This window comes from Staurois parvus, unplaced genomic scaffold (genome assembly GCF_062004578.1).
Source record: "Staurois parvus isolate SC_StPar_1 unplaced genomic scaffold, SC_StPar_1.0 ptg000553l, whole genome shotgun sequence".
Classification (NCBI taxonomy): Eukaryota; Metazoa; Chordata; class Amphibia; order Anura; family Ranidae; genus Staurois; species Staurois parvus.
Window position 1 is genome coordinate 578,293 of NW_028318349.1, and position 19,252 is coordinate 597,544.

Below are 19,252 nucleotides of genomic sequence, written 5' to 3' on the forward strand. Positions count from 1 at the left end.
AGCATTATATTGTGTCAGTGTGTGAAAATGAGTTTTCTTGTACAAGTTTTAGTTGTTTATGCACCTATGCAGTCATATTTATTTATCACTGACAGAGGTTATTGTTAACTCTGTGTGCTACCCCCAGAGAATATGGACTCCCATGACGTGGGGAGCCTTGAATTTTCTGACCTTTACCATGATTCCTTCATGGGTTTTAGGTTCTGGTATGACACTCCCAGGCTCTGGTATGGACTGGGTTGGACTGTTTTTTCTCACTAGTTACTGCACACTTTCAGTCTGATAAACAATGCAATGTAACCAGGGGCGGACTGACCATTTGGAAACTCGGGCACTGCCCGGGGTCAGTAGGGGGCCCCATGAGATGCCCCTGGTACCTTTTTCATAGGCTTTTTTTGAGTGTGGGCAAGGACACAGGGGCCCCATGATCCCCTATTGCCCGGGGGCCCCATGAGTTGTCAGTCCGCCCCTGAATGTAACATATCAACAGCAAAGGGCACAGTCTGAAGACAAATCAACATCAAGGCAGGCAGCAGAGTATTTAGCATTTTTTTTCAGAAAAAAAGCAGTATGTTATAACCATAACAGCAGCAATACTTGCAATGCAATACCGAAGCATCGCGTAGGATAAGGAGGAGCCGTTTTTTTCTCAGGCACTATTTTAAGTTTATACTCAGTACCTAGTGACATCAGACACACTTGAATGCAGCTGTGAAACATTCTACATTTCAACCAGCAAAGGCCAAGGTCTAGTGCCTAGGAAGAGTACAAATTGCCAATCAAAGAATAATTGATGGCAAAAACTGCATTAGTGTTAAAAGTGATAAAAGTATTAGAGTAATTATGCTGCATCTGAGCACCACAAATCAAAAACACTATTTAATTCATTTTTAATATTCAAAGCAAACTCCTCTATCCACCCATGTCTTCTTGCTTTATTTTGCTTTGAAATTACTTTGAAATCCCCACCCCTAGCATTTCTGGCCATGGCCATTTTGAGTAAGGGCAGATGATTCTTGTAGCATTTACTTCCTGGTTTCCATCTGTCCTTAGCTCAGGCATGCAGCCAGGAGGGTGTGCTTAGCTGAGAAAGCCCCTCCTGAGGTAACTGAAGAAATGTAAAAAATGTTTTAAAGCCAGTAATTATAATATACAGTACCTTCCTATCTATTTACATAAGGATTGAAAATAAGCAATGTTAATTGAGAGAATGAAGGTCTGCTTTAATTATTGGAATGCCAAGACAAGTTGGTAAAGTTTAGACGCATTTTTGTATTATGGGAAAAGCCAACAACCACACATGTATCTCTACAAATTTCACATGACATTTGTTATCTAAGGATACTCCAAAGGAACAAGCACGAAACCATGGTATTATTCGGTACATGTACTGTATGTTACCCCCGATTTTCAGTGATGAAAGAAACCTTGCAGTGCTAACAGCCGTAGGCGTCGGCAGAAGACATTTTTCATTTTGGATTTTTTTCATGTATAGTCGTGTTTTCTATAGCATTTAAAGCGATATTAAAGGCAAGAAAAAAAAAGACGTCATACTTACTCTTCCCAGGTCCCCCGCCGGTGCTCCTGGTCCCTCCCTCCTGCCAAGTGCCACCAGAGCAAGCAGCTTGCTATGAGGGCACCCAAGCAGGCTCACTCCAGAGCCACTGCTCTGCGCATCTATTCACATACAGAGCTGCGGCTCGGCCCCACCCCCTCTCTTTCCTCATTGGCTCACTGGCTCTGATTGGCCAGTGGCTCCTGCTGCTGTCCCAGCCAGTGGAGAGGAAGAATCCCTGGAAAACCAAGGCACATCGCTGGATTACGATGGGGCTCAGGTAAGTTTTAGGGGTGTTGCTGCACACTTTACAACCATGTAAATTTCCACCTCTTGTCTGGACTAGAGGCCAAAATCACCCAAAAAAATTTTTTTTAGGGAGTCTCCTTTCTTGAAATGGGTAAGTGTAAATTTCAAAAAGCAACAGCTACATTATGATTCTGACCTTAAAAGTAAAACCTAATTATATCTATTTGTAAAATAAAATTTCACACACCCCCCTCTTCTTTTGGAACTGTTTTTTGGGGGGGGAAGTGGGTACCTAGTTTTCTCAAGTACCCACTCCTATTTCTTCTGGAATTGCTAGACCTGCAGGTTCATGCGACCGGACCAGCGCAAATTAAAAAAAGGCAAGTATACAGATCTTTTTTTATACAGGTAGGTAGGAGGGGGGGGGGGTGTTTAGGAATAGGTGTGCTTAGGCTTTTATTCCACTTCAAAAATAAATGAAAAGAAGGGAATAAAATGATCTCTGTACTATTTAAGAATGGGATCTAGCATTTACCCCTATGTACATCAGGGGTAGGCAACCTTTGAGAGGTGAAGATATACCTGAACCACATGAAAAAAAATGATGAGCCATTTTTGTATGCAGAATAATCAATAACAAACATACAAGTTCTTATGAAACAGCAATTTTTCCTCTTGTTTGTGTTCATCTCCCTTCTCTTCCAGTCCTAGGGGCCAGTAGACCTCAAAACAGAAAATTAGGGTAAATTTCCCAAATGGGGATACAAAAAGCAATTCAAAACCTGATATAGATTTATATGTATAACCTTTCCCCGCACTCTTCAAAATGTAAAAAAATAAATAATTGTTAGACTTCTACTTACATTCTTGGTGAGGAAGACTGTTTACAAGGACCAGATAACATTTTTGTTAAATTTTTTATTATTAAATTTAGGAGTAAGAAGAGATTGTTTTATTTTGTTTTTGGTTTTTTTTGCAGTGTACTTTATTTAGGAGTGGATGAGACAGTCCCCTGGTAGTAGAAATGATCAAATTCTTCTTGATTGTCAACAAACAAGGACAAACAAGGCTATCCAGATACTATGAGTGTGTAGAGGTACAGAGAAGGACACTGTTGGAATCTGAGGTCATCAAACTTTGCCTTTCCCGTTCCAAAGATCAGGTGAGATAAAATACTGTACATGTCCATTTAGGTAACTGAAAGTGGTATTGGTAAATGCCTAATACTTTTTAAAGGAAAATCTGCAGTAAGAGGAATATGAGGGTCTCCATTGTTGGAGGCCCTCTAAAAATATTTGACAGTGAAGATGCATGTAGCCCAGGAAGTCCGAAATCCTGACTTTTTAAATTTATTTATGGTACTTACATAGCACTGTCAATTTACGCAGAGCTTTACATAGATTGTACATTCACATCAGTCCCTAACCCTTAAGGAGCGTACAACCTAAAGTCCCTAACTCACCTTCACACTTACAAATACTAGGGCCAATTAAGACATGAGCCAATTAACCTACCAGCATGTCTTTGGAGTATGGGAGGACACCAGAGTACCCGAAGGAAACCCAGGCAAGCACAGAGATAACATGCAAATCCCATGCAGGTAGTTCCATCTGATCTGCATATATGTCCTATGTTAGTCGAAAGTAGACTGGATCAGAATAACAGCCATGCAGATAGCATTTACAGAAGCAGATGCTGGGAGTAGCAGTTTCCATATTTCTCTCAGTACAGGTTTCCTTTCAATTGAGCAGTTTTGTATTCTGCACTTCCAGCTGGGTACACTCATTACACTCCACTGAGTCTCCCAGCATTACAGTAAGGATAGCAGTCAGCATCACAATGCAACACAGGAACAAGTTAACTGTGGCTTGGTTTTCCTCAGTCAAACAACAGCAGCTGGGAATTGTTTAAAATATGTAGCCATGTCCATTGATTTTATGTACAACGGGTTTCTACAATTTATGCGGTGATTAAATGTGCACCACATATATTCTTGAATTTGTAAACCCAACATTTCATATCATTACTATGTGCCAACTGCACCATGTACTTGTATAGAAAAGTATCCTGCTTCCTTTGTATTGCTTCCTTTATGTGAAATACCTGGTGATCCTGCTAGTCCCTCTGCTTTCCTATTAAAAACTGGCCACACTAGGCAGGAAAGCTCAGTGTGGTCAGTTTCTAGCTGTGCTGGGAGCTAATCCAATGATCAGGCTTGTGCTGACATGCCCCTTGCTTAGACATTTACTGGGAGGATAATTGTGCTGCTGTTTCTCCTCCCTGAGCTCCTTATGCAGCTGAGAACAGAGGGGATGTGATCACTTATAAAAGGGAACAAAAGGTATTTATAATGCTTATACACACAAATATTTTGCCTTTCATTTTTATTTTAAACTGAATGGGTTGTTTCACAAGGTAAGCTTTTTCATATATTTTAATGTTTTCATAAGAAAAAGATGTCCAAGAAACCATTCACACTACTACTGCAACACATAGTAACATTTGCCAATTTGAATGGTACCCCAGTACACCTCAGTTGTAGATCACTGCAAAGCGGAGTAGCACATTACCTTGCATTGTGGTGCTGAAAATGCTGTAGGCACAATTTTTAGTCAGTTGTTGTGCATTAGGCAGGCTATTCAAATGCCTGGGCTGCCTTAAAGCAATTCAGTTTAATGAATGATGCAATGCATGCTAAACGCATCGCAGCAGACTGGGCTAGTGTGAATGGTCTCTAAGTGTACATGGCTCTTTATCTCGCAGCTTGTTAAAATAACCCTGCTGTATGAGAAATAATAGGGCTGCCATTGTCAGAATGCCCTCCAAAATAGTTGGTTGCATAATTGTGATGCTGACCCAATAAAAATCTAACTTGGCTAATTGGCTAAAGGTTCTGCTCTAGACTCTTGATGTCTGTGAAGTACCTGGTGATGTAGCTTGAAATGCAGAGTTAGGCCTCTCTTATAGCACTGGCTCAGGAGCCCTGGTAAAGCAACAGTGAATGTCAGAGCAAAGACTGGCACGAGTGCCTGATAAGTCATCAGGTGAAAGATGCTAATGTGCATCAGGATACGCAGGGATGACTGGCTGAATGCACACTGGCAGGTAGACAGGAGCAGGAGTCCGGCACCAATCAGCTGATTCAGGTGTAGAAAAAGGAACCACAAGCAGAGTCAAACAGTCCAGGTCATTAACTAGTGGGCAGATCAAATACAGACAGCAGGCAGAAGAGTAGTCAAGAGTCAGTCCGGGATCGGTAACAGCAAGGCAGATGAGCAGGAGAAGGTAGAAGCATAGTCCAGGGACAAGCCAAGGGTTGCTGCAGGCAGCTTTTTAAGTAAATTCAGGAGCCGATCAGATGGCAACAGAAGATCAACACAGGAACAGATAACAGATGCACAGGAACATATCAAACCAAACGGCACTGGCACAGGAAACTAGTGCAACTTAAATAGCCCGCCTGGCGCCACTGCACAACCATGCACGCACGTGCACACCTGCAACTTGCCCATAGACAATCTCAGATTAATGCGCCTGCGCACATGTATGCGCCTTTCCTGACAATGTGCATGGTCATGAAGAGTGCAGGGATCAGGAGTATTTGAAGGCTAAGTTCACCTTTTTGTAAAAAAAATAATAAATGCACATTTTTTGCAAAAAAGTAAAAAAATTTACATTTATCATCTTTTTTGAAAAATAAGAAAAAACCTCCCGCGCTAAAACTACACACTTATAATAAGATCTAGGAAACCAGCAAGCAACCAGCTATATACCAAAATAGAGAAAATGCAAAAACAGGGGGGAAGGTGCTGCGCTAAAATCCCAGGGGAATCTAAATAAACTAAAGATAATGCAAAAAGTGAATGACCACAGAAACCATAACGCATGTATGCAGCTATATAAACACCATAAATGCCACTAGTGCATTAACAAATGTGAAATAAACACAAATATGCATGTAATTAGCTCCAAACGTGCTGGAAAACCGAAAGAAAGAAAAAATTAGTAATATAAGAGTCAATGGATGAATACACTAGTGGACGATGATCAATAACAGGAGAGCCCAAAGGTGATATACATAATGGTGGGAAATAAAAAGTGAATGACATAAATGTCAGCAGAAATAAATAATAAGTGAACACAGACACAAAAATGCATAGCATAAATAATGGCATGAAATAGTGCCACAAAAATGTGGAAAAACCTGGATATTACAAGTGCACTACCATAAGTAAAACAAAATCCATCCTCAACTTTATACGTGCACTGTACAAGTGTGGCCAGTTAAAAAGATAGTGAATTTTACAGATAAATGGAAAAGTGTACCAATAATCAATACATGAAAACGCAGGGTGAATCTATCCCAGTGGGGAACTAGATGTGAAATAACAAAGATGTCACAATAAATAAATGGTGGAAGAAAATAGTGGATAAAATGAACACAAAAACTATGTAATATAATGGCATATGTATTGCCACGAATGGTGAATGAATCCAAAAATTGTGCAATAGTCCACAATATATTAATACTTGTAAAGTCTGATAATTAGACTCCCAAGTAAACTTGATTGGTGGTAGTGAAAGTGATCAGTATGACAAGCAATCCATCACTGGCTAAATTGCCTCCTCACCTCCACGTTGTGACCCCTAGGGGCCAACGCACTTTCAGGGTGCTCAACGCCAAAAAGATCAGCAAAGGGGCCTTCCGCACTAATCCTGGAGGTCGACCGTCAGCAGCAGTGGTGGTATCCCCCTCACGGAAAAAATGCACCGCACAGCCAACTCAAAGGATCCCAAAAGAGGAGAAAAAGAACACTTCCATAGTGTAGTATTTAATAAAATGTATTGAGCAGCATATTGCCAAATTCCCACTTACATCAAATCAATGTAAAACAAGCTCAAAGCAGCTTGTAATGATTTGGGTGTATTTGCATGGGTGTAGCAAGATGGTGGCTGCCATCCATGCCGGAACTGACGTCACCACACTTCCGTCCTACGCATTGCGTCACGAATCACGTGGCTTCCTCAGTATGTAACAGTGGGAGGAAGGGGGAGAACTGTCTGTGACCGGAGTGCTGAGAAGCGGAGTGTGACATGCTGAGAGAGCCAGAAGGGGAGACGTGTTTGTGTGTGTGTACATATGTATGTTTGTATGTGGTGGTGGGGGCTCTGTATTCACTTTATGTAGTAGGGGGGCCTTGTGTGTGTTCTGGGGGGGGGCGCATTGTACCATAATGGAGACTGTGTGTTCCAAGAGGGGGTTGGTGTGCTCATTATAACCTCAAATTATGGGGAGACGATGCCATAATTGGGAGTAGCAGAAATACTGATTGCCCCCCTCTTTTTTCTCTTACCCCCTTCTCTCTCTCACCCCCCTTTCTTATTCTTTTACCCCCCCATGTCTGGTGGTGAAAAGGGAGTATAGGACCTGGCTGGGGGGTGAGGGGGTTGAAGGTGGGTATATATTTATTTTTGTAGCTTTATTCTGCATAAAACATTTAACAGTGTCATTTAATGAAAGAATTTACGAGGGCATGTTTAGGGGAGGGATTAGGGACGTAGCAGGGTAGGGGTTGGGTTGGGCAAATGGTGGCGAGTAACTTCTAAGGCCTGGCTAGTAGCTCAGGACTTGAAATTTTGAGCCCTGCTGTAATGCATGGACTGAACGGACAGGTGTCTTTATTCAACCTTACCAACTGTATGTAATTATGCAGTTTTAACACACGTGATTTATACTAGGGGTTTTTAAGGAACACAAACAGTTTTTAGGTTTAGTTTTTAATGCTAATGCAATTTATATACAGAAATAACATGTTTTAAAGCACAAATTAAAAAACAAAGTTTTTCAAGCTCCTCTGGTTTCCGGTGATTGGCCTCATTTATCATACAGCAAGAAATTGCACACGTGTTAACAAGCCTTTCCTCAGTCATACAAAGTGGATCTGAATTATTTACATGGGATTAGTAGACTGTGTTGCTGTTTGCAAAATTTGTGTTTTCATATGCATTGATGGGTAAAGATTGTCATCGTTTTGTGACAAAGAACTCTGCTAGCAAATAATAAACAGTGTAGGGATGTTCTGCCCCAACTGCTCTTTGGAAGTTGTCAGGTACCAGTTTCACCAGTTTTAGTGTCCAAAAAACAGCTGAGCCAGAAACAACTGCAATACATGTTTTAATGTAATAATCATATTTTGTTTTTCTAGTGCTCCTTTATAGAGTATAAGGACTTCAAATTGGTTTACCGCCAGTATGCAGCTCTTTTCATTGTGGTTGGAGTAGATGAGTCAGAGGTAAGGAAAAGCTCACTACAAAGGACTACAAAGCAAATTTGTATTTTGAATGCTGAGTATTCTTATTCTGATGTGTCCTTTCCTCTTTTGCAATAAATGTTTGTCCCTATTAGGTAAGAATACAGTGAAACACAATCCATATCTAAAGTGATGTGTGAATTGATAAATGAACAATTATGGACAACGCCGCAATTTATAACTAGCTTTAAGGGCTTGTTTTACACTTGTGGTTGGGCATCAGTAAAAAAAATGCAGTTGAGCTGCATTTTATGCCCCCCCCAAATGCTCCCCTTAAGCTGCAAAGGCAGCAGCTGGGGGTGTACACATGCCGCCATCGCAGTGCTTTGATTTGTGACCACAGCAAAAGTTATACCCCTGTAATATTCGGTGGGCACTCCCTCCCGCCGAGTGCAACTCACTCAAGTGCATGGGGCTGTGCTGCAACCGCATGCAATGTACAGGTTGTGTGCGGAAGTGTGGCATTTAAAGTGTTTAAATAGGCAGTGAGGAGGTGGCATATCGCCTCCTCACTACCTGTCAAATGAAAAGCAGGAAGGAAGCGGCATATCTTGTTGAAAGTGTAAACGGACCTTAAAGTAAGGTGCACATGGAAGGGCATTGTAGAGCTCAAACATAACAAAATGTATTTCCCAGCACAGTTGTGAATGTAATAGTCCCATATAACTTGTGAAGTATTTCATTCCAAAGTAAGTACTGCGAGAACGTGCAAGCAGAAAATACCTCCACCACAGTGAATCCCTTAAGGGCAAACTCTCAACTTCCTGTATTGACCTCCACAACAAAGGTCAATATGCGCTCCCAACACCAGATGGACTCCTTTCCTTCTGAATCAGCAAGGTCTGAGACTCTTGGAGAACCTCAGCAGCTCAGATGGATGGAAGGAAGGTGGATGAACGAGTGTGTGTTTACATGTTAAAAGGCAATGAGAACCTATATAGTGCTCACTGTTATTTTATTAAAAAAAAAAAAGCTTAAATATAGAAAACCAATCACATGTAGTAAGACCAGACAGAAGCATATATACTTTTAAAAAATCTCCCATCTGCATTTAACAGGGCGGATGGCAATGGATTGGAATCTTTAACGTAAACTTGTATTGACTATGTGCTCTCTCTCTCTCTTAGTGCTGTGAAGCCACGCCTCAGCCACACCCCTAGGCCTTTCATCGTTATGATGTCATCAAGGGGGCCCCAAGTGACAGGCTATCTATACAACCTTCTTCTATAGGACTCATCTCCTTTCTGGTTATCAGAAAATGTCTGCAAGACAATTAAGAAGCTCCAGGCCTTTGGCTGGGTGATCGATTTCAATAAATCTGTTTTCCAGCCTTCCCTTTAAGAGCACAAGCTCAAGAATTGAGATCCAATAAACATCCCATATTGAGATTTTCCATGAGAGCTCTAGGCCTAATGGTAGCCTCCTTTGTAGCAGTACCATTTGCCAAATACCATTCAAGAACTCTCCAACAAAATATCTTGTTGAAAAAAGCAATCTCCTCTCAATATGCCCATGCTTCTTTCCAGCTTAGCAAGTATTTCCTTATCTTGGTGGGTCACCACCCCAGCCATAACAGTATAAAAGTCCTTACTTCCCTATCATTAGAAAGTTATCGTAACAGACGCAAGTCTCTCAGGCTGGGCTGTAGTGTTCTAACTGCTACCAATCTAAGGAACATGGTCATTGAGGGAAGCCAAGCCTCCCATCAACATCTTGAGGCTCAGAGCCATATGGCTGTCCCTGCAACACTGGATGCCCCTTCTGAAGGGGCACCCAATCAGGATGAAGTCAGAGAATGTTACGATAGTGGCCTAACCATCAAGCAGACACTAGGAGTCTGGCTACCTCGAAGGAAACAAACCAGATTATCTCTTGGATAGAAACTCACGGTCCAACAATCTCTGTGGTCTACAACGCAGGAGTGGACATCTGGAAAGCGGCCACCATTGCCCAGTTCAAAGGGAAAATAGGTTTCATCCAGTTGTCTAAGCTAATATGGCAAAAATGGCGGATTCCAGATGTGGACATGCTAGCCCCTGATTCAACAGCAAACTACCTCTATTTTTTGTCAGAACCAGGGATCCTCTAGCTCTAGCCTCAAATGCTTTGATAATCCCCTGGTCTCAGTTCAGGCTAATGTATGCCTTCTGTTCAGTGTGAATCCAACCTTGTGTGCTCAAGAAAATAGAGCTAGAAAAAGAAACGGTGATTGCACCAAACTGACACAGAACCCGGTAAACAGACATAATCAGAATTCTAGCAGATAAAGGGGTTTGAGTCTGTGATTCCTACCTTACTAAAAGCAAGAACGACCTCTTCCAGGAAGATTTATTTTCACCCCTGAAATAATTTTTTGGCTGGTTTAAAAACGGACATTTCAGTCTCAGAGATTTCTCTGTACCTCACTTTCTAGCTTTCCTGCAAATCAGGTCTTGACCAGAAATTGGCCTCGAGTACTCTTAAAGGTCAGGTCTTGGCCTTATCAGTTCTTTTTCAAAGTCCTGGCTTCACTCTCCCTTGTAAGAACCTTTTTATCAAGATGTATCTGGTTTTGCATCACTTTGTGCTTTCTTGGGATTTCAACTTAGTTCTCTCTGGCCTGCAGAAACCACCCTGTGAATCTATCAGAGTTATTCCCATAGAGGTTCTGTTAGACATATTTCTGAACTGTTGGATCTTACTTGTGAAGGGCCTTTCCTCATAATTCACAATGACAAGTTGTTGTTTTTTTTTTTGTTTTTTTTATGTCCAAGGCCATTCTTGTTCCTGAAGTTGGTCTGAGCATTGCACCTCAATGAGGACATTGCCCTCCCATACTTGTGTCCTGCTCCAAGGCATGCAAAGGAAATCTCTCTACACTGCCTGAACGTAGACAGAGCCATTATTATATACCTCAAAACTATTGCTCCATTCAGACTGATGGATTTACTGTTTGTCCTGTTCTCTGGACCTTCCAAGGGACAACCTGCAAGTCCACTATTGCACAATGGATATGAAATCAGATTGCAAGAGCTTGCATTCTTCAAGAGAAATCTCCTCCTGCGCTATTAAATGGCTATTTCACCAGATCAGCGGGAGTTGCCTGGGCACTTCAGCACCAAGCCTCTGTAGCCCAGTTGTGTAAGGTCCTCGCCTAGTCTTCTGTTCATACTTTTTCAAATTTTTACCAGGTGAATGTCCAAGCTTCTCCTGACGCAGCTTTTGGCTGCAAGGTTCTTGAAGCAACTGTCTGGGGTTGGGTGTACTGACCCTTTTTGTTGGGCCTGTTAGCACAGTATTGTTTGCCTTGTTGCTCACCCTTCCTATTTATTGCTTCGGGCCATCCCATGATGTATGAATATTTTGCCTATGTCTTACACTGTACAATTAGAATAAGAGTAATTTTGACTCACCTGTAAATTCCATATCCTGGAATATAGTACAGGGCAAAGGTCATCCTCCCTTCCATTTCTTGCTTTCCTCTCCACTGCTTGCTACAAAACTGAGGACTCACAGTATGGGGAAGGGCTACAGGGAAGGCGCCCAGGGTGCATGTCCTCTAAAACTTTGCCAGTGTCCTATCACCTGTAGGTGCTTGCCTAAATCCTATGGTGTATAGATATTCTGCCTGTGTCCTGTACTCTAAACAAAAAATTTACAGATAAGTTAAAGTGATTTTAAAGGCTGTTTTTATTTTTTACAATATAAATTTTGTTTTTATTTTTTCAAAATAACAAACTTGTCTTACCTGCTCTGTGCAATATCTCGCATAGAGCAGCCCCGATTCTTTTCTTCTGGGGTCCCCCACCAACGCTCCTGGCCCCTCCCCATTGGCGAGTGCTCCCATAGCAAGCTGCTTGCTATGGAGGCACTTGTGCATGCTTTTTCTGAGCCAGCTCTGTGTATCCAAAAGAAACACAGAGCGCAGCTTGGCCTTGCCCCCACTCCCTTGTTATTGGCTGTGATTGACAGTAGCAGGAGCCAATGAGGAGAGAGAAAGCCGAGAGAATACCTGCTCTGGTGCACATCGCTGGTTCAAAATCAGGCTCAGGTAAGTATAAGGGGGGGGGGGGGGCTAGGGGGGACCTGCTTACAGAAGGCTTTTACTTTAATGCATAGAAGAATGCATTAAGGTAAAAAAAAAAAGGAAAAAAAAACCTGTCTTTATTACCAATTTAATAATCCTGCTTTTTTATTGTATTCTTGTTGCATATTATGCCAGCTGGGTAATTTGTAGGTGCTCCAGTGTAATGTTATGTCTTGTAAGTATATTATCAATGCAGGTTTAAATCTCATGTATAAAAGTGCCTTTTCTTTCTTGTTGCAGAATGAGATGGCTGTTTTTGAGCTTATTCATAATTTTGTTGAAGTTTTGGACAAATATTTCAGCAGAGTGGTAAGTATAATGGGAAAGAGAGTACTTGACAGGGTTAGTAGAGTCAGAGTCTAGATAGCCCTTTAACTTCTAACAAAGGAACAAAAAACTTTTTTAAAGTTTTAGACAGAATAGAGATGGATTAGAATACCTGTCAGTTTTGTTATTGCTACCTCTGCCCCTCTATTTGTCCTGTTTACCATTATCTTTGAAAATAGAAGTAAAAGAATATCCCAAATTTTGAGTTGTTCTTAGAACAGTGACAATGGGTGGTTGGCCCCAAGGGATTCTCTTAATTTGTAGCAATTTCCCCTGACTTCACGTTTTGGCTATGGGACAGGAAGTGAAGGGAATCTCCCAAAATGGAAACACAGATGGCAAAAAAACTAACAAGGTTTGCAACCCTCCTTTATTCTATCAAAAAATAAAAAAAGATTTGCCTATAGCTCCACTTTAAGCTTTTCTGGAAATGTCATAGTGTGCAAAGGGGTTTCTTTATTGTCTATTGAGAAAGAGAGGAATTGTAGTAATTTATAAACATTTGGGTTAAACTGCTGTCTTTAGGATGATGGCAAACAAAAAGCCCAGCCCTTGTATAACCACGTCTCCAACCATCGTGCCTCAGTTTTCTGATACAGTCCTGGGAGGTTGTACTGCTTTTCCTCAGCTATGCTGAGAACCATTCTGACTATATTTTTGCTAGCCTATTTGTTTTTCTTCATTTAAAAAATTTTTTCCTTGGAGTTTTCAATCAAATCTCTATACAACAGCTTTCTAAAATCAGTGAAACCTCAGCAATTTTGGAGGCTGTACTTCGACAAAGGTAATGGTTAAAGCTGAGGGAACTGATTGCTGAGGTCAGCCTAGAAGAAACACTATTCTGGTACCTGTGCTTCTGAAGCACCTTGTGAATCATATGGTCTCCAGTCTAGTTCCACTACCCACCTTTAGTGACTTGGTCACCTCCAGCCACCTCACCTACAACTTTTATCAGCACTTGCTGCTTAGTTTTGTCAGTATGTAAGGCATTGATCCATTTTGGACATACCGTATATACTCGAGTATAAGCCGAGTTTTTCAGCACATTTTTTGTGCTGAAAAACGGCCCCCGCGGCTTATACTCGAGTCAACGTCTGGAGATGACATGCCGTCCCTGTCATCTGGACACACCCCCGGGATCAATCCTCGCCGGTGATTGGCCGCCGGAACTGTAGTTAAGGAGAGGCACACAGGTGCCCAATCACCGGCGAGGAGGTGGAGCTTGGAGAGGAGGAGCCGAGCAGCACCGCGAAGATCGAGCGAGTGAAGAGGAGGAGAGCGGCCGGAGAAGGAAGACATCTGACCGGTAAGTGTGTACCATGGGAGAGGGAGGGAACGAGCGAGCCCAGGCTGGAGCAGGGGTCACCAACGATGGGGTACTATTCCTCCCCCCACTGACACCAACAATGGGGCACTATTCCTCCCCCCACTGACACCAACGATGGGGCACTATTCCTCCCCCCATTGACACCAACGATGGGGCACTATTCCTCCCACACTGACACCAATGATGGGGCACTATTCCTCCCCCCACTGACACCAACGATGGGGCAGTATTCCTCCCCCCCACTAACACCAACGATGGGGCACTATTCCTCCCACACTGACACCAATGATGGGGCACTATTCCTCCCCCCACTGACACCAACGATGGGGCACTAATCCTCCCCACACTGACACCAATGATGGGGCACTATTCCTCCCCCCACTGACACCAATGATGGGGCACTATTCCTCCCCCCTCGGCTTATACTCAAGTCAATAGTTTTTCCCAGTTTTTTGTGGTAAAATTAGGTACCTCGGCTTATATTCGGGTCGGCTTATACTCGAGTATATACGGTAGTTGTTTTCCACTAGGTGGTGCAACTTGTCTTTTCAAAGAGGACAGTCCTGCTGCAACTGGGGACCTCAGTCCATAATCCACTATTGCTTCTATGGGCGTTTATTTGATATCCCCAGAAGAAATCAATGTCTGTAACCTAGTTCCTGAGACACCTATTACTATAGGGTCATCCTCATTAAACTCTTTTTTTGCTTCTCCAAGAGTGGCTGAGACCTCACCTCTGCCCACATAACCCCTTATATCCATTTCAAATTTTTGTCTGTTTTGTACATTTAATGGAGCAATATGCCTGCAGTCCTTTAGGTGCAGTCTGGCTACATTCATGGCAGAATTGAATTCTGACCCTATTGGGTCTCCAACCATGCGTGCCTGAGGCCCCTATTGCCTAATTATCAGATTTATATTCAAAATCTTTACAGTTTGCCCATAAGAGAGTGTTTTGAGCAAGTTCCATATGATTTACAAGACGTTATGTTTAACCTAATTGTTGCAGTACATGCTACCATGTAGTTGGAGGATCAGCCTGCTGTTGCAAGCATCAGGTCTTTTACAGCTATACTGTGTATTTAACTCTTTCCTTCTTGAAGTTTGGAAACAACCCATGGAGTCATGGGCTCTTGCTGATAATGTGATGGAACTTTTCTCTTTAAAGGGGAAATTATTAATAAATAGTTTCTGCCCACTATTGACAATCCAGCCATCTACCTTAATAAGCATACCACCAAACAGGTTGATGATGTCCTTACAGACAGTCACAGACAGACAGCTGGACTCTACTTTGGTATCAGATTAAATTAGCTCTGCATTCTCTGTTGGCGGTGATTTGTGAAATCATGTCTCAATGGATCATATCCCTTAAAGAGAACACCTTTAGCACAGGGTCAACCCCATATGTCTTGAAAACTGAGGCACTTTGGTTATATGCCTGGGGCGTTAAGGAAGCACATAAGGTACATCTGATTGTCATGCCCTCCAATTGGAGGCGTCCCTTTAAATCTGCTATTACTGCAGTAGTATGTTATATACATTGAGAGTCCACATCTCAATCAAACCAAAGATCTCGAAGCCAGAAGCCTTCTGTCTCATCTGCTCAACTTTCTGCATGTAGATGCACCCCCCCATTTTGCAGATGGAGATTTGTTTGTTCATCTTACTGGGTCCCTTAGTAATTTACCTTCTTGCAGCTTGGATGCTCATGTTTCCCCCTGTAGGTTACATTCTGTAACTGTCAGTCAAGCACCTCCTTCAGCTGCCTTTTCACACTCTTCTGGTATTATTTCATCCAATTGTACATCTTCCCAGGTTTGTCTCGTACTCTGGAATTTCTGGTTCCTACTCTTGTAGGAGCCTTTACTTGTGAATGGCATCACACTCAATCTAACAATCTTTACTATAGAGGAGTCCCTTCTCGTCACGGTGACTCACCCCTTTCTTGGATTTCTGAAGTTGATGATCAGCCTCTACTGCTCCCTTCCATAGTAAGGACCCAACTCTTCAGTGTCCGCTAGCAGTTCTGGATTTTCTCTCACTACTGACTGTGTTCACCCCACCCTAGTGCCTTTCCTTTTTCAGGGGACTTTCCTTGCAGTGAATTAGTCTCCTATATATTTGCACTTTCTTCTGCAATTCTGGTCTAAATATGAATTAAAACACATCTGTGGTCTGAATTTAAAATCATATTTTCATTTCCACGTTTTGTTTCAATTATTTCTAGCCTACTCCTATTAATCTGAACATTCTTGAATTTGTACATTTACTTTGTGAAGATCCTCATACATTTACTTCCTTTAATTTTGTGACACCTATTCAGTATGACCTGTGAGTAGGGATTGCTGTACTTTTTGGAATTACAGAGGTGCTGAGAAGAGGCTTTTCATGAGTCAGAGTTAGCACAGGAATCACTTCTTGCGGGCAGCAAGGTGGGATATGTAGTCTCTACAAATTGAAAGGACTACTGTACTTTAAGATATGGAATTTACAGGTATGTAGTCTTTTTTCCTACTACCAAGTTGCTACAGTTGCTGCAGAGCCACTGGGGCTCATTTATTTCAGCTTCCAGACCAGCTAATTTTTGGCTTAGCCCTGGAGGCCCTACCTGGACCCTGCTCTTAAGAAGAAGCCAGACCAGCCTGTAATGCGCCTTCTAGGCACTGGTCTCTGTGTTAGGCGTTCAACTAGGCACCCTTGGTGTATGGGGAAACCCTATATCTAAGAGCAGGCAAAAGACCGCTGGGTGAGGCATCTCCCCTGGGCCTATCTGCTTAGTGGGGACCACAGGAAGTATTAGGGCTTAGAACCACTTCTGCACTAAGTCAGGGCTTTAGCCCTTATGTGAGCCTGCATGTGCTGGTCTGAGTCCCTAAGGGGTTAAAGTAGTATTAAACCCCCTTTTTTTCCACTTAGATATTCACATAAATCAAATTCACCTTAAAAGTACGTTTTTGTTTCTTAACAGAATATGATCTAGCTTGTTCCCTCTTACTCAGGCAACTTCTCTGAATTTCCTGTAGGGGAAGCTTGCACAGTACAAATCACAGGAAGGTCACGTGACCAGTCTTCTTGCAACCTCAAAACGGTTTCAAAACAATCAAATGAACATGTGAAATGTATTTTGTTTTTTTACTCTCTAGAATGCATTCACATAATGTGTGATTTACACTCACTGGCCACATTATTAGGTACACCTCTCCAATTGCTTGGTAACACAAATTGCTAATCAGACCATCAAATAGCAGCAACTCCATACATTTAAGCATCTAGACATGGTGAAGATGACTTGCTGAAGTTCAGACTGAGCATCAGAATGGGGAAGAGGATTTAGATGACTTTGCACGTGGCATGGTTGTTGGTGCCTGGTGCTTGGTCTGAGTATTTCAAAAACTGCTGATCTACTAGGATTTTCATACACAACCATCTCTAGGGTTTACAGAGAATGGTCCAAAAAAGAGAAAATATCTAGTGAGTGGCAGTCTTGTGGACGAAAATCCCTTGTTGATGTAAGAGGTCAGTGGAGAATGAGCAGACTGGTTCAAGATGATAGAAAGGCAACAGTGACTCAAATAACCGCTTGTTAAAACCAAGGTATGCAGAATACCATCTCTGAATGCACAACACATCAAACCTTGAAGCAGATGGGCTACAGCAGCAGAAGACCACACCAGGTGCCACCCCTGTGAGCTAAGAACAGGAAACGGAGGCTACAATTTTCACAGGCTCACCAAAATTGGACAATAGAAGACTGGAAAAATGTTGCCTGGCCTGATGAATCTTGATTTCAGCTGTGACATTCAGATGGTAGGGTCAGAATTTGGTGTAAACAACATGCATGCAAAAAGCATGGATCCATCCTGCGCTTGTACCAACGGTTCATGGATGTGCAGCAGACAAATCTGCAGCAACTGCATGGTGCTATCATGTCACTATAGACCAAAATCTCTGAGGAATGTTTACAACACCTTGTTGAATCTATGCCACAAAGAATTAAGGCAGTTCTGAAGGCAAAAGGGGGTCCAACCTGTTATTAGCAAGGTGTACCTAATAAAGTGGCCGAAGTGTATATTGCAAGTGACCGGCACTGTCTCAGAAGCTGCTGTCTGTAAGTCACCTTGGAAGAGCAGCTGGGAAGTGACTGTGCTTCTGAGTTGCTCAGCTGTAGTCCCAGGCAGCGGAGTGCTTGTAAGGGTGGCTCCAAAGGATGCTGGAAGGCTGTGGAGCCACCGTAAAAATGGAAACCAAAGACAGTGATATTTATACAGGAAATAAAAAGTGAAAGGCTGCAAGCAGAAAGCAGACATGTGAATGTGTACATGCAGATGTATGATGCTGAATACCATGTTTTACATAGAGGGTTTAATAACACGTGCACACAGGCTGTAACACTTTCTGACACAGTTCAGTGGAGAGGGCGTGGCACTTTTTTTAAAAAAAATTTTCTCAATTTGGCGCCATTAATTGGGCTCACTGCCTGTGCACCTCGACTGAGTCTCTGCAGCCTCTTTCAGGTTGTCTGTACTGTACATGGGTGTTATTATGGACCACGCTCAAACTGGATCACCGGATCACTTTCTACTGACACTTGCTCAGCTACTCTAGCACCCTGATCCACTGAGATGCCATTGGGTTCCCTGCTGCCCCCCCCCCCCCCCCAGTGACTAGTTCACACGCCATTAACCTCTGGAAGTGTCTTGTGAGTATCCCTTATGGGAATCTCTCACTTACTATGGCAGATCACACACATAAGTGGGTGTTCGTGTGGGCTTTGCCAGCTTGTGGTCAACTAAAAGCTTTGGGAGGGTTTGCAGCGCACCTCCTAGAGGTCCTGACGCCGAAAGCCACTGTAGTCTTCCTGAATCACTACCCTCCTCCGGGCCTTTATTAACCACTTCAGGGATGCCCCCTCCTCCTTCTTATCAAGAAAAGAGTTTTTTGCTACAATGTCCGTGTATAGGCAGCATTTTTTCAGCTATGCTGGCTGTCTCAGAATGCAGGGGATGCAAGCAGGCACCTCCTCTTCAGAGGCTGTCTCTGGTTCTCCTCTAGTTGCAGCTGCTTTTGCACATTCAGCAGGAATAGAAAGGAAATGTTCCAATAGAGACACTAGTTCTGGTGTCCCTGATAATAACAAGGGATTCCCTCACTTTGGAAAATTTCCTTTCACTTTCTGGTTTGCAGGAGTGTGGAAATTTTTTAAAAAACGACTTGCCCAATAACCAAATCAGGGTCCCACATGACAATCTACCTGTCCTGATAAAAAAAAATAATTTAACCAAAACCGTACTTAAATCTGAGGTGCTTTTAGGAAAGTCTGGGGCTTTTAAAAATGAAAGGGGATTTGTGGCAACTTACATTTTTTAATATTTTTGACATTGCAATATTTATCTACTACTAACCTCCTTGCCTGT

At 42.4% G+C, this 19,252-nt stretch overlaps 1 protein-coding gene across 2 annotated transcripts in view; it reads left to right on the top strand.

The window, feature by feature from the left end:
• The window catches only part of AP4S1 (adaptor related protein complex 4 subunit sigma 1), a 49,538-nt gene that overhangs the window by 22,456 nt on the left and 7,830 nt on the right, over nt 1-19,252 (top strand). For both annotated transcript variants that reach the window (XM_089691182.1, XM_089691183.1), the window contains exons 2-4: nt 2,784-2,966; nt 8,011-8,097; nt 12,422-12,490. In XM_089691182.1, the coding sequence (XP_089547308.1) occupies nt 2,829-2,966; nt 8,011-8,097; nt 12,422-12,490 (294 nt within the window). In that variant the 5' untranslated portion in view covers nt 2,784-2,828. The remainder of the gene's footprint in view (nt 1-2,783; nt 2,967-8,010; nt 8,098-12,421; nt 12,491-19,252) is intronic.